This window comes from Fistularia commersonii, chromosome 9 (assembly GCF_037954325.1).
Source record: "Fistularia commersonii isolate RoL2024-O1a breed Wild chromosome 9, RoL_Fcom_v1.0, whole genome shotgun sequence".
NCBI lineage: Eukaryota > Metazoa > Chordata > Actinopteri > Syngnathiformes > Fistulariidae > Fistularia > Fistularia commersonii.
Window position 1 is genome coordinate 15,980,786 of NC_141292.1, and position 12,500 is coordinate 15,993,285.

Below are 12,500 nucleotides of genomic sequence, written 5' to 3' on the forward strand. Positions count from 1 at the left end.
CAATTATGGAAACATTGAACATTCACCCTCTCATACACACATTATATCATCATGCATCCATTCATTCATTCTTTATATAGGGACACACACCGTTCACCTTATAAAGTCATCCAACTCTTCACCCTCTCATTCATATAGTCATATAACCATCCATTCATACTATATATAGATACACACAAAATTACCTTATTCAACATTAACCCTCTCATTCATACATTATATAGTCACACAACCATTCATTCATTCATTCATTCTTTATATAGAAACATACAAATTCACCTTATATAGACATACAACCATTCATTCTCATTCAACTCTCATTCACACATTATAGTTATATGAACATTCATTCATTCATCTATTCATTCATTCATTCTTTATATAGGGACACACATGTTCACCTTATATAGTCATCCAACTCTTCACCCTCTCATTCATAAAGTCATACAACCATCCATTCATTCATTATATGTATAGATACACACAAAATTACCTTATTCAACATTCACCCTCTCATTCACGTAGTCTTACAACCATCCATCCATACTCAATATAGAAACATACAAATTCACCTTATATAGACATCGAATCCTTCACCCTCTCATTTGTAACATATTTGGAAACATTCAACCATTCACCCTCTCATTCACACATTATATAGTTATACAACCATTCACTCATTCATTCTTTATATAGAAACAAACAAAAATACTATTGTTATATAGAAACAAACAACAATTTAACTTATATAGACATACAATTATGGGAACATCCAACCTGTCACCCTCTCATTTGTAACATAAATGGAAACATTCAATATTCACCTTCTCATTCACACATTATAAAGTCATACAACCATTCATTCATTCATTCTTTATATAGAAACAAGCACAACATTTAACTTATATAGACATATAATTATGGAAACATTCAACATTCACCCTCTCATACACACATTATATCGATACGCATCCCTTCATTTGTTCATTCTTTATATAGGGAAACTCACCATTGACCTTACAGGAGTGTCTCAGAAAATTAGAATATTGTGATAAAGTTCTTTATCTTCTGTAATGCAATGAAAAAAACAAAAATGACTTTTTCATGATATTCTTGAGATCACTCAGCAATATTAAAATAATAAAAGGCTCGCAATATTTCAGTTGATTTGTAATGAATCCAGAATGTATGACATTTTTATTTTTGTAATTGCATTACAGAAGATAAAGAACTTTATCACAATATTCTAATTTTCGGAGACAGTCCTGTATATAGTATGTATATTCACCCTCTCATTCATATCGTCCATTCATTATTCATTCTTTATATAGAAATAGACAACATTCACCATAAATATTCATATAATCAGCTGTTCACCCTCTCATCTACCAGTAAATAACGCTGATTCGCCCATCAAAGTTTGCATTTAAAGGCGTTAAATGTCGTCACAGTCACGTGTTAGTGAGAGGGTGAATGTTCTTATAGTCATAATAATTATTTTAATGATGACAGTAATAATAATAATCATCCTGATGATCATCATCATAATAATGATGAGTAATGATAATCACACAATTACTACTAAAATCAATAATGTCGTTAGTATTGATAGTAATAGTAAAAAACAACAAAAATTACAATAATACTACTAATAATGTTTGTGATGAGGACAATTGTAATTGTAGCATTTTAATTGTAATAAAAATATCAACAATCATCACCATTACCAACAATCCTCCAACAACCACCAACAATCATAACAACAACAAGAACAACAACAATAATAATAACAATAACAACAACAAGAACAACAACAATAATAATAACAATAACAACAACAACAACAACAACAACAACAATAATAATGATAGCAACAACAAAAACAACAACAATAGTAATAATAATGATGGTATATATAATAAAAATAACAATAATAATAATAACAACAACAACAACAACAACAACAACAATAATAATAATAATAATAATAATAATAATAATGGTTATGATGTATATACTAGTTGTTATAGTATTTTAATCCTAACAGAAAAAAATAACAGTAATAAACATGCAAATAATAATATTAATTGTTATGAAGAGGATAATAGTAATTATAGCATTTTAATTCTAATGATTAAAATAACCATCATAATGGTTATGATGAGGATAATAGTAATAATAGTATTTTAATATTAATAATAATAATAATAATACTACCACAAATAATAATAATAATGATGATGATGATGACAATTAAAAGAAGTAAATCAAACATACTTGTTTCTCCAGGAAGCGTTTGAGACGAAGGCCGACGAGGAGCGAAGAGACTTCGGCCTCAGAATCATCTGCGACTTCCTCCTCCCTCAGGTGGGACCCTGATCTCCACTCCAACCTTCCAGATGTTTCCCTTGGTGTGTGTGTGTGTGTGTGTGTGTGTGTGTGACTTCCTGTTTCTCTACAGTCCAGGCAGCTGGTGTCCATCATGTCCAAACATCTGCATAGCTGCCAGGAGCTTCTGGACCAAAATCCGTATAGAGATGTCTTCAAGGCCTGCAGGGAGTGAGTCAGCCCTCACAACAAGTTCTCACTCCTGGGTTCTCCACATGTTCTCCTACCTTGGTTCCCTCCATGGTCTCCTACCTTTGTTCCCTCCATGTTCTCCTTCTTTGGTTTCTCCATGTTCTTCTTCTTGGGTTCTCCACATGTTCTCCTACCTTGGTTCCCTCCATGTTCTCCCACTTGGGTTCTTCCCATCATCTCCTTCCTTAGGTTCCCTCCATTTTCCCCTTCTTGGGTTCCCTCCATGTTCTCCTTTTTTGGTTTCTCAATGTTCTCCTCCCTTGGTTCTCTCCATGGTCTCCTTCTTGGGTTCTTCCCATCATCTCCTTCTTGGGTTCCCTCCAAGTTCTCCTACGCTGGTTCCCTCCATGTTCTCCTTCTTGGTTCTCTCCATGCTCACCTTCTTAGGTTCCTTCCATGTTCCTCTTCTTTGGTTTCTCCATGTTCACCCTCTTGGGTCTCCTCAATGTTCTCCTACCTTGGTTCCCCCCATGTTCTCCTTCTTTGGTTCCCTCCAGGAACTCAGCAGGTTCATTGAAGTCAACACCAGCCTGTTAGCAGTCTGTTAGCAGTCTGTTAGCAGTCTGTTAGCAGTCAGTTAGCAGTCAGTTAGCAGTCAGTTAGCAGTCAGTTAGCAGTCGGTTAGCAGTCAGTTAGCAGTCTGTTAGCAGTCTGTTAGCAGTCAGTTAGCAGTCTGTTAGCAGTCAGTTAGCAGTCAGTTAGCAGTCAGTTAGCAGTCTGTTAGCATCCCATCACGGCGGGTCACGGATGTGGGCGGGGCTTGAGCAGTAATGGCCGCCGTGGCTTTGCTCCGCAGAGACCTGCACCGACACCTGGGCGGGGAACCCTTCCAGGAGTACCAGAGCAGCATGTTCTTCGACCGCTTCCTGCAGTGGAAGATGCTGGAGAGGTTCGTCCATCCCATAATCGACAGCAAATCCAGGAAGCGGCGCCGGGCGATCGGAATGAATGTTTTTTATTTTCTCGCAGGCAGCCAATCACAAAGCACGATTTCCGACAGTACCGCCTGCTGGGGAAGGGCGGCTTCGGAGAGGTGAGCCGGAATTCACCCGTTCATAACGCCGACAGGGATTGAGTGTGTGTGTGTGTGTGTGTGTGTGTGTGTGTGTGTGAAGGTGTGGGCTTGCCAGGTGCGAGCCACGGGGATGATGTACGCCTGCAAGAAGCTGGAGAAGACCCACGTGAAGAAGAGGAAGTGCGAGTCCATGGCGCTCAACGAGAAGCAGATCCTGGAGAGCCTCCACAGTCGATTCGTGGTAAACGCGCCCGCCGCCGTTTCGCGGGTCGTTTCTCCGGCGTTGGCTTTTAACCGTTGCCGGGGGCGACACCCGGGCGTCCCTCAGGTGAACCTGGCGTGCGCCTACGAGACCAAGCACGCGCTCTGCATGGTCCTCACCATGATGAGCGGCGGCGACCTGCGCTATCACATCTACAACCTGGGGGAACCCGGGCTGGACCACCAGAGGGTGGCCTTCTACGCCGCGGAGGTTTGCTGCGGACTCGTCCACCTGCACCAGAAGTCCATCGTCTACAGGTGAGAGGGTCGCCGTGGCGACAGACCACCGGCGTTCTGGAAAAAAAAAAAAAAACATACGTGAAAAAAAAACAAAACTGTCTGTTTTAGGGATTTGAAGCCGGAGAATATTCTGCTGGACGATAATGGTACGACCCGCCGGACACGCCAGCGGCTTTAAGAGCTGGACTCCTGCGATTCACTCATTCATTCACACACTCACTCTTTCACTCTTTCACACACTTAGAAACTCACTCATTCACTCACTCACTTTTTCATTCATTCATTCAATCAATTAATCCTTCATTCATTCACTTGTTCACTCATTCATTCATTCAATAAATCATTCACTTGCTCATTCACACATTCACTCGCTCATCTATTCATTCATTCATTCATTCAATTAATCATTGATTCGTTCATTCACTCGCTCACCTTTTCGTTCATTTGTTGACACGTTCATTCATTCATTCAGTCGCTCCCTCACTCATTCACTTGTCCACTCATTCATTTATTTGTTCATTCATTTATTCATCTGTTCATTTACTCACTCACTTCTTCACTTGCTCATTTGCTCCCTCACTCACTCATTCATTCATTCATTTGCTCACTTTTTCATTCAATCATTCACTCACTCATTCATTCATTCAATTAATCATTAATTCATTCATTCACTTGCTCACCTTTTCATTCATTTGTTCACTCTTTCATTCGTTCATTCAGTCGCTCCCTCACTCATTCACTTGTTCAATCATTTATTCATTCATTCATTCATTTAATTCATCATTCATTTGCTCATTCACTCGATCACTTTTTAATTATTTTGTTCACTCATTCATTCATTCGCCCATTCACTTACTCACTCATTCACTTGTTAACTCATTCATTCACTCATTCATTCATTCATTCATTTATTCATTCAATTAGTCATTCACTCGCTCGCCCATTTATTCATCAGCTCCCTCACTCACTAATTCACTGGCTCACTTTTTCATTCATACACTCACACATTCATTCATTCATTCATTCAATTAATCCATTTATTTATTCATTCATTCTATTAATCGTTTAGTCGCTCATTTGCTCCCTCACTCATTCACTCATTCATTCACTTATTCATTCATCCGCTCACTCAGTCATTCATTCATTTGCTCATTCATTCGTTCATTCGCTCACTCACTTATTCACTCACTCACTTTTTCATTCATTCGCTCACCTGTTCACGCATTCATTCGCAGATTTAATCATTCATTCGCTCATTTGCTCCCTCACTCATTCACTTGTTCATTCATTCATTCACTCATTCACTCACTCATTCATCCATTTACTCACTCGCTCGATCCAATCATTAACTTGCTCATCTACTCACTCGTTCACCGCTCGGCTTCGGTCCCGGGGTTTCGTCCTCGGCCCGTCGGCGGAGGTGCTGGCGTGCCCGGGTTTCGTCGGCATGGCAACAAGGGGCGGAGGAAAGTTCCGGCGTCTTTCTCGGGAGGTGAACCGTGGAGTCGGGATGTAAAAAAAGCTGCTTTTGTTTGTTTTTTTTTTGGTCCCGGTGTTCCTCCGCCAGGACACATCCGCATCTCGGACCTGGGCCTGGCGGTGAGGCTGGGCGAGGAGAAGGTGGTGCGAGGCAGGGTGGGAACGCTGGGCTACATGGGTGAGTCCAACGCCTCAACACTGAAGCTCTCTCACACCTGAAGGAGTGAATGAATGGATGTCTCTGTGACGTAGGAAGGAATGAATGTTTGTACGCCGCTATGACGTGAAGGAATGAATGACCGTATGTTGCTTTGACATGTAAATGAATGAGTGACTGGAACATAAAGAGATATATATCGCTATATGTGAATGAATGAATGAATGGTAGCATGTTGCTATGAATGAGTGGATGTTTGTAGCTGCTATGATGTGAATGAAAGAGTGAATTGCTGTATGTAAATATGACTTTTGAATGAATGAATGAACGGTAGCATGTTGCTATGCTGTGTGTGCACATTTGTATGCTGCTAAGACATGAATGAATGAATGGCTTTATCTCTATATGTAAATGAATAAGTGAATGAATGGTAGCATGTTGCTACGATGTACGAATGAGAGAATGGGTGTATTTATATGACTTTTAAATGAATGAGTGAATTTTTATATGCTGCTATGATATGAATGAATGACTGGCTATATTCCTTTATGTAAATGAATAAGTGAATGAATGGTAGCATGTTGCTATGATGTATGAATGAGTGAATGGGTGTATTTATCTACATGACTTTTGAATGAATGAACTTATGTCTCTTTGACATATGAATGAGTGAATGTTTATATGCTGCAATAATATGAATGAATGAATGGCTTTATCTCTATATGTAAATGAATGATTGGTAGCATGTTGCTACGATGTATGAATGAGTGAATTTTTGTATGCTGCTATGATATGAATGAATAACAGGCTATGTCTCTATATGTAAATGAATGAGTGAATTGCTGTATGTCAATACGACTTTTGGATGAATGAATGAATGAACGATAGTACGTTGCTATGCTGTGTGTAAACATTTGTATGCTGCTATTACATGCATAAATGAATGAATATCTATATGTTGCTTTGACATGCAAATGAATGAATGGCTATTTCTTTATATGTAAATGAATGAGTGGTAGCATGTTGCTATGATGTATGAATGAGTGAATGAGTGTATTTAAATGACTTTTGGATGAACGAGTGAATGAACTTATGTCTCTATGACATCAATGAGTGAATGTTTGTATGATGCTATAATATGAATGACTGGCTATATCTCTATATGTGAATGAATGAGTGAATGAATGGTGGCATGTTGCTACGATGTACGACCTACTAAATGTTTGTATGTTGCGATGCAACTGTGAATGATAGATAATGAATGAATGAATGAAAAGTACCTAAATTAGGGAAACTTTTCCAGAGAAACAGCATGTTACGTTCACAGAATTTATACCTAAAACTCCAAAAGGAGGGGTGAAAAAGAATACAAATGTATGATTTTGTATCGCAATTTAAAAAACAAAAACACAGGACAAATTGTTGAAACAAAAACAAAAAAAAATCTAAAAAAATAATCCAAGAAAAGGAGCAAAACATCTGGTCATAAAAAAATTCCCTGTACGGTTGTAAAAATTGCCTAAAATTCCAAAACGCATGGAGAAAACTCCCCAGTAGAACATCAGAAAATGTAAATAACGCAGCTCCTCCATGCGTGCAGCTCCGGAGGTGATGGCCCACGACTTTTACGGGACCAGCGCCGACTGGTGGGGCCTCGGCTGCCTCATCTACGAGATGACGGCGGGGGAGCCGCCGCTGCGAGCGCGAGGGGAACGTCCGTCCACGCCGGAGATGCAGCGGCGGACGCTCGGCCAGCGGCTGCAGTTCGGAGACAAGTTCGGCGCGGCGGCCAAAGACGTCTGTTCCCAGGTCAGTGGTCACACCGAGGACGGCGTCATTGAAAGAGCTGCATGTGGTGATTATGGGTAAAAAGAAAAAAGAGATAGGAATCTGTCGCCCAGGAACGATCTTAATATGGTCTTCAACACGTATCGCGAGGAATTCATGAAGCACATGATGGACGTGTGAATGAATGAATGGATGAATGTATGTCTATACATGTGAATGAATGAATGTCTAAACATGGGAATGAGTGAATGTGTGAATGGTTGTATGTAAATACATGTGAATGAATGAACGTCTATACATGTGAATGAATGAATGTCTATACATGGGAATGAGTGAATGTATGAATGGTTGTATGTAAATACATGTGAATGAATGAATGAATGGTTGTATGTAAATACATGTGAATGAATGAATGAATGAATGGTTGTATGTAAATACATGTGAATGAATGAATGAATGGTTGTACGTAAATACATGTGAATGAATGAATGCATGTATGTCTATCAATATCTAAACATTATATCAATGTCTAAACATCTGAATGAATGGTTGTATGTCTATACATGTGAATGAATGAATGTCAATATATGTGAATGAATGAATGAATGTCAGTATATGTGCATGAATGAATGGCTAGACATAAGAATGTGTTAATGAATGAATGAGTGAATGGTTGTATGTTAATACCTATTATTGAATGAATGTATGTTTATACATGTAAATGAATGAATGTCAATACAAGTGAATGAATGAATAGTTGTACTTCTAAACATATGAATGAATGAATGACTGAGTGGATGTATGTTAATACATGTGAATGAATGAATGTCTATACATGTGAGTGAATGAATTAATGAATGAATGTATGTCCATAGATATGAATTAATGTCTATACATGGTAATGACGGAATAAATGAGTGAATGGTTGAATGTTAATACATGTGAATTAATACATGTGAATAAATGAATGGATTAATGTATGCCTACCAATATGAATTAACGAATGTCTAACCATGTGAATGAATAAATGAATGGTTGATGTCTATACATATGAAAGAATGAATGAATGTCTAAACATGTGAATAAATGAATGAATGAGTGAATGGTTGTATGTTAATACATGTGCATGAATGAATGAACAAATGAATGATTAAATAGTTGTATTTCTAAACGTATGAATGAACGAATGAATAAATGAATGACCGAGTGAATGTGTGTTAATACATGTGAATTAATCAATGTCTATCCATGTGAGTGAATGAATGCTTTTATGTCTTCATGTGAATGAGAGCAAAGTTGCAAATTCTCAGTTTGCGTGAAGGAAAGAATGAATGGATGAATGGTTGCTGTATATTTATATGTGTGTATGAGAGTGAACATTAGTGTCTAAATGAAGAGTGAATTGTTGTCTACGACCATCACATGATCCATGTGATGTATGAATGAATGAATGAATGAATGGTCGTCCGTCTCGGAATGGTGTCGTAACTCATCTTTAACCATCTATCCGTGTTCCAATCAGCTGTTTTTTTCTTGTATCTTCTAAACGCACAGCAAAACATTAGCCTTGTAATCACACAATCTTTTTGTATTTAATTCATATTTTCAATACTCCAATAGCGTCCAACACCGTCACGACTACACGGAGCAGGAAATGTGACAGGAAGTTGAGAATATCTGAAGTTATGTTCTGACCGCGGCTAATGCTAACATGCCGCCGCTCCTCCTAGCTGCTAGCCAAATACCCGGAGCGGCGGCTGGGCTGCCGCGCCGCCGGCTGGATGGAAGTCCAGTCCCATCGCTTCTTCAAGTCCATCAACTTCAGGATGCTGGAGGCGGGGCTGGTGGAGCCGCCGTTCAAACCCGATGCAAGTACCCTCGACACAACCGTGCACAAAAAAGGGACGTAGCCTAAGTTAGTGGGCCATAATGACCAGGTGACGTACCCTCCCCTTCCCCTTGCAGCCCCGGCTGGTTTACTGCAGCGACGTCTACGACATCGATGAGTTCTCTGCGGTGAGGGGCGTGGTCCTGAACCAGCTCGACAGCCACTTCTACTCCGAGTTCAACACCGGCAGGGTCGCAACCACCTGGCAGAACGAGGTGCGTTGGTGCAACGTCGCAGCTTCGGGCCATCGGGAAGTTACAGAGGAGGAGACGGGTTGAGCCGACGGGCGAAAGTCAATTTACCAGTTGACTGACATTCCAGCCACCAACCGGCTTGAGTTACTGACTTGACAGAAACGAGCTCCACGAGTCACGTAACCTCTTCCATTGCACCGCCCTTAGATGGCGTCAGCATGAGCACCTTTCAGGGAAGTAGACCGGTCCTTTGTAGGTTCACATGGTCAAGGAAGCAGGAACCATTTTGGCTCCAGCTCCGAGGCGGGGTCGTTTGACGGTTCCAAGGGAACTCACTAGCTAGATACCGCTCACGCTATTTCCTGTTAGCCGTTTTCTTGTGTCAAAATGGAGCGGCGAGGAGGTCCGAGCTCTTCTGGCCTGCTATGCTCTAGAGGGGCAGCAGAGGAACGTGGATAATTTGGCCCAAAATAAATACCAAGCTAGGTAGCTACCAAGCTAGCATCAACGATAGTTGATGAATAATACTCCGGTGCGGCAGCTTCGATCTCCTTGTTGTCCATGTCGTCTTCCTCTTCTTCTTTGGCGGTTTGGCTTAAGGTGCACGTCGCAGAAGCTTGCGTCACATCAGACCCTTCTGTGATCCCTTGCTGGCGGCGGGAATGCTTAGTTAAAAAGGTTAGCATTAGGAGGCTCCAACGAAATTGAAGCCGGACACTTTGTCCAACCGTTCTGTCCGAGAACGAGCGGACTTGTATGTCTGTCTTCTGCTTCCTGCCTCCAACTGGCCCCCGTCTCCAGTTCCGGGTGCTTCTGTGGAACCTGCGTTGTAGCCTAGCGACTGCACGGATCTGCCGACGCTAACTCCATTGGTCATCTCGTAATTCTTGGGTTCAGGGGGCGGCTGATGGCAACTGGCGAACGGGAACGCGACCCCATTGGTTGACAGAACTCTCACAAGCTGGATTCCAGATTGGGTTCGGTCTCGAGCCGGACAGGCGACGGTAGAAACCGTCTCGGCGACGCCGTCACTCAACCCTCCCTTCTGCGACTTCCTCGCAGCTGATAGAAACGGGATGCTACGCGGAGCTGAACACCTTCGGGCCGGAAGGATCCCGAACCGTGGACCTGGACTGGTCCAAAGCCCCGATGAGCCCCAAGCGTGGCCTCTTCCGACGCATCTTCCGCAAACACGTAAGCCGACCGACGCTCATCCCGGAGTGTGTTTTATCACGCGGCGTGACGACTCTTCTCCGCCCCGCAGCATCACTCGGACGCATCGGACGAGAGCAGGCAGAACCTGGTGTCCAACGAAGGGCCGATGAGCTCCGTCCTCGACTAGCCACCTTCCGAGCGAAAGACTTTCCCGTCGCTTTGCGGGTCGAACTCAGCCGAAGACTCTCCGGTTCCGATGCGCTAAAACGCACTAGCGTTCCCCTTTTTGTTTATAATAATTTAAAAAAATGTTTGGTAAAGCTACTGGTGATTTTATAGTCAAATAAAGAGAAAGAAAAAGGAAGAATATGGCTTATTTTTTTCCCATATTTGGCGAGGCAGGAGGCCGATCGCCGTGTGATCAGGGCGTGCTAACATACCGATGCTAATTTTAGAAGCATGCTAGTGATTCACCAGTTTCTATTTTTATTAATCTTTCCAGGAAGTGTTAGCGGCTGCGATCGAGGTAATTTTTACGAGTCGTTATTTTTACGTTGTTGGCACGCCAGCGTTTCCTGGAGCGACTGTCATACCTAGATTTATACTGTTAAGAATTCCAGATAGGCTTGACTCTAAATACAAAACTGATCAGAAGGCGCTTTTTTAATGTTGTGTTAATCATTATATTGAAAAAAATGGTTGGATTTTTTTTTTTTTCATTTAATTATTTCATTTAATTTTACCTGTTGGGTAAAAACAACAAATTCAAGGCGTGATAAATTAAAAATGAATGAATGAATAATAAAAACTAGCGTCTCATCTACAGAGATTTATTATAACTACTTATTGTTAATAATTATATTGATAAAATATGGTTGGAAATATTTCATTTTGTCCACTGAGTGAAAAAAATCAAATTCAAGGAGTGAAAAATTATTTAAAAAACTAAATGAATAATATTAACTAGCGTCTTATTTACAGAGTAATTTATATAATAATTGTTAATAATTATATTGATAAAATATGTTTGGAAATAATTTTATTTTGTTCATTGAGTACAAAAAAAAAAATCGAGGAGTGAAATTAATAAAATGAATGAATAATAAAAAAATAGCTTCTCATCTAGAGACAAATTATATTTAATTATTGTTAATAATTATATTGATAAAATATGGATGAAATGTGCGATTTGTCCATAAAGTGAAAAAAATAAATCAAATTCAAGGGGTGAAAAATTATTTAGAAAAATTAAAAATGAATGAATAATAAACACTAGCATCTTAACTACAGACTTATTTTAAATAATTATTATATTATCTGGTTGGAAAAAAAATAATTTTGTCCATTGAGAGAAATAAATACATAAATAGATAAATAAATCAAGATGTGAAAAATTATTAAAATGGATGAACAATAAAAGAAATTGCATGTCATCTACAGGGTCTAATTGTCACTTATAATTTTTATTATAAATTTCGATAGAATATGATTGGAAATATTTATTTGAATTTTGTCCATTGAGTGCAAAAAATTATATTCGGAGTGAATTATTATTTTATAAAAAGGAAGGAATGAATGAATAATAAAAACTAACGTATCATTTACAGACTAATTGTAACTAATTACTGTTAATAATTATATTGATAAATATGGTTGAAAATGTGCAATTTGTCCATTAAGTGAAAAAAAAATCAAATTCAAGGGGTGAAAATGTATTAAAAAAAATTAAAAATGAATGAATGC

At 39.6% G+C, this 12,500-nt stretch overlaps 1 protein-coding gene across 1 annotated transcript in view; it reads left to right on the top strand.

Annotated features, from left to right (window-relative positions):
- The window catches only part of LOC147231366 (G protein-coupled receptor kinase 5-like), a 17,654-nt gene extending 6,329 nt beyond the window's left edge, over window positions 1-11,325 (top strand). Inside the window, exons 4-16 of the mRNA XM_086152727.1 lie at window positions 2,290-2,367; window positions 2,462-2,559; window positions 3,377-3,469; window positions 3,550-3,613; window positions 3,696-3,836; window positions 3,924-4,114; window positions 4,205-4,242; window positions 5,664-5,753; window positions 7,333-7,541; window positions 9,251-9,388; window positions 9,486-9,623; window positions 10,665-10,796; window positions 10,867-11,325. Of these exons, the coding sequence (XP_086008853.1) occupies window positions 2,290-2,367; window positions 2,462-2,559; window positions 3,377-3,469; window positions 3,550-3,613; window positions 3,696-3,836; window positions 3,924-4,114; window positions 4,205-4,242; window positions 5,664-5,753; window positions 7,333-7,541; window positions 9,251-9,388; window positions 9,486-9,623; window positions 10,665-10,796; window positions 10,867-10,944 (1,488 nt within the window). The 3' untranslated portion in view covers window positions 10,945-11,325. The remainder of the gene's footprint in view (window positions 1-2,289; window positions 2,368-2,461; window positions 2,560-3,376; window positions 3,470-3,549; window positions 3,614-3,695; window positions 3,837-3,923; window positions 4,115-4,204; window positions 4,243-5,663; window positions 5,754-7,332; window positions 7,542-9,250; window positions 9,389-9,485; window positions 9,624-10,664; window positions 10,797-10,866) is intronic.
- The last annotated feature ends 1,175 nt before the right edge of the window (window positions 11,326-12,500 follow it).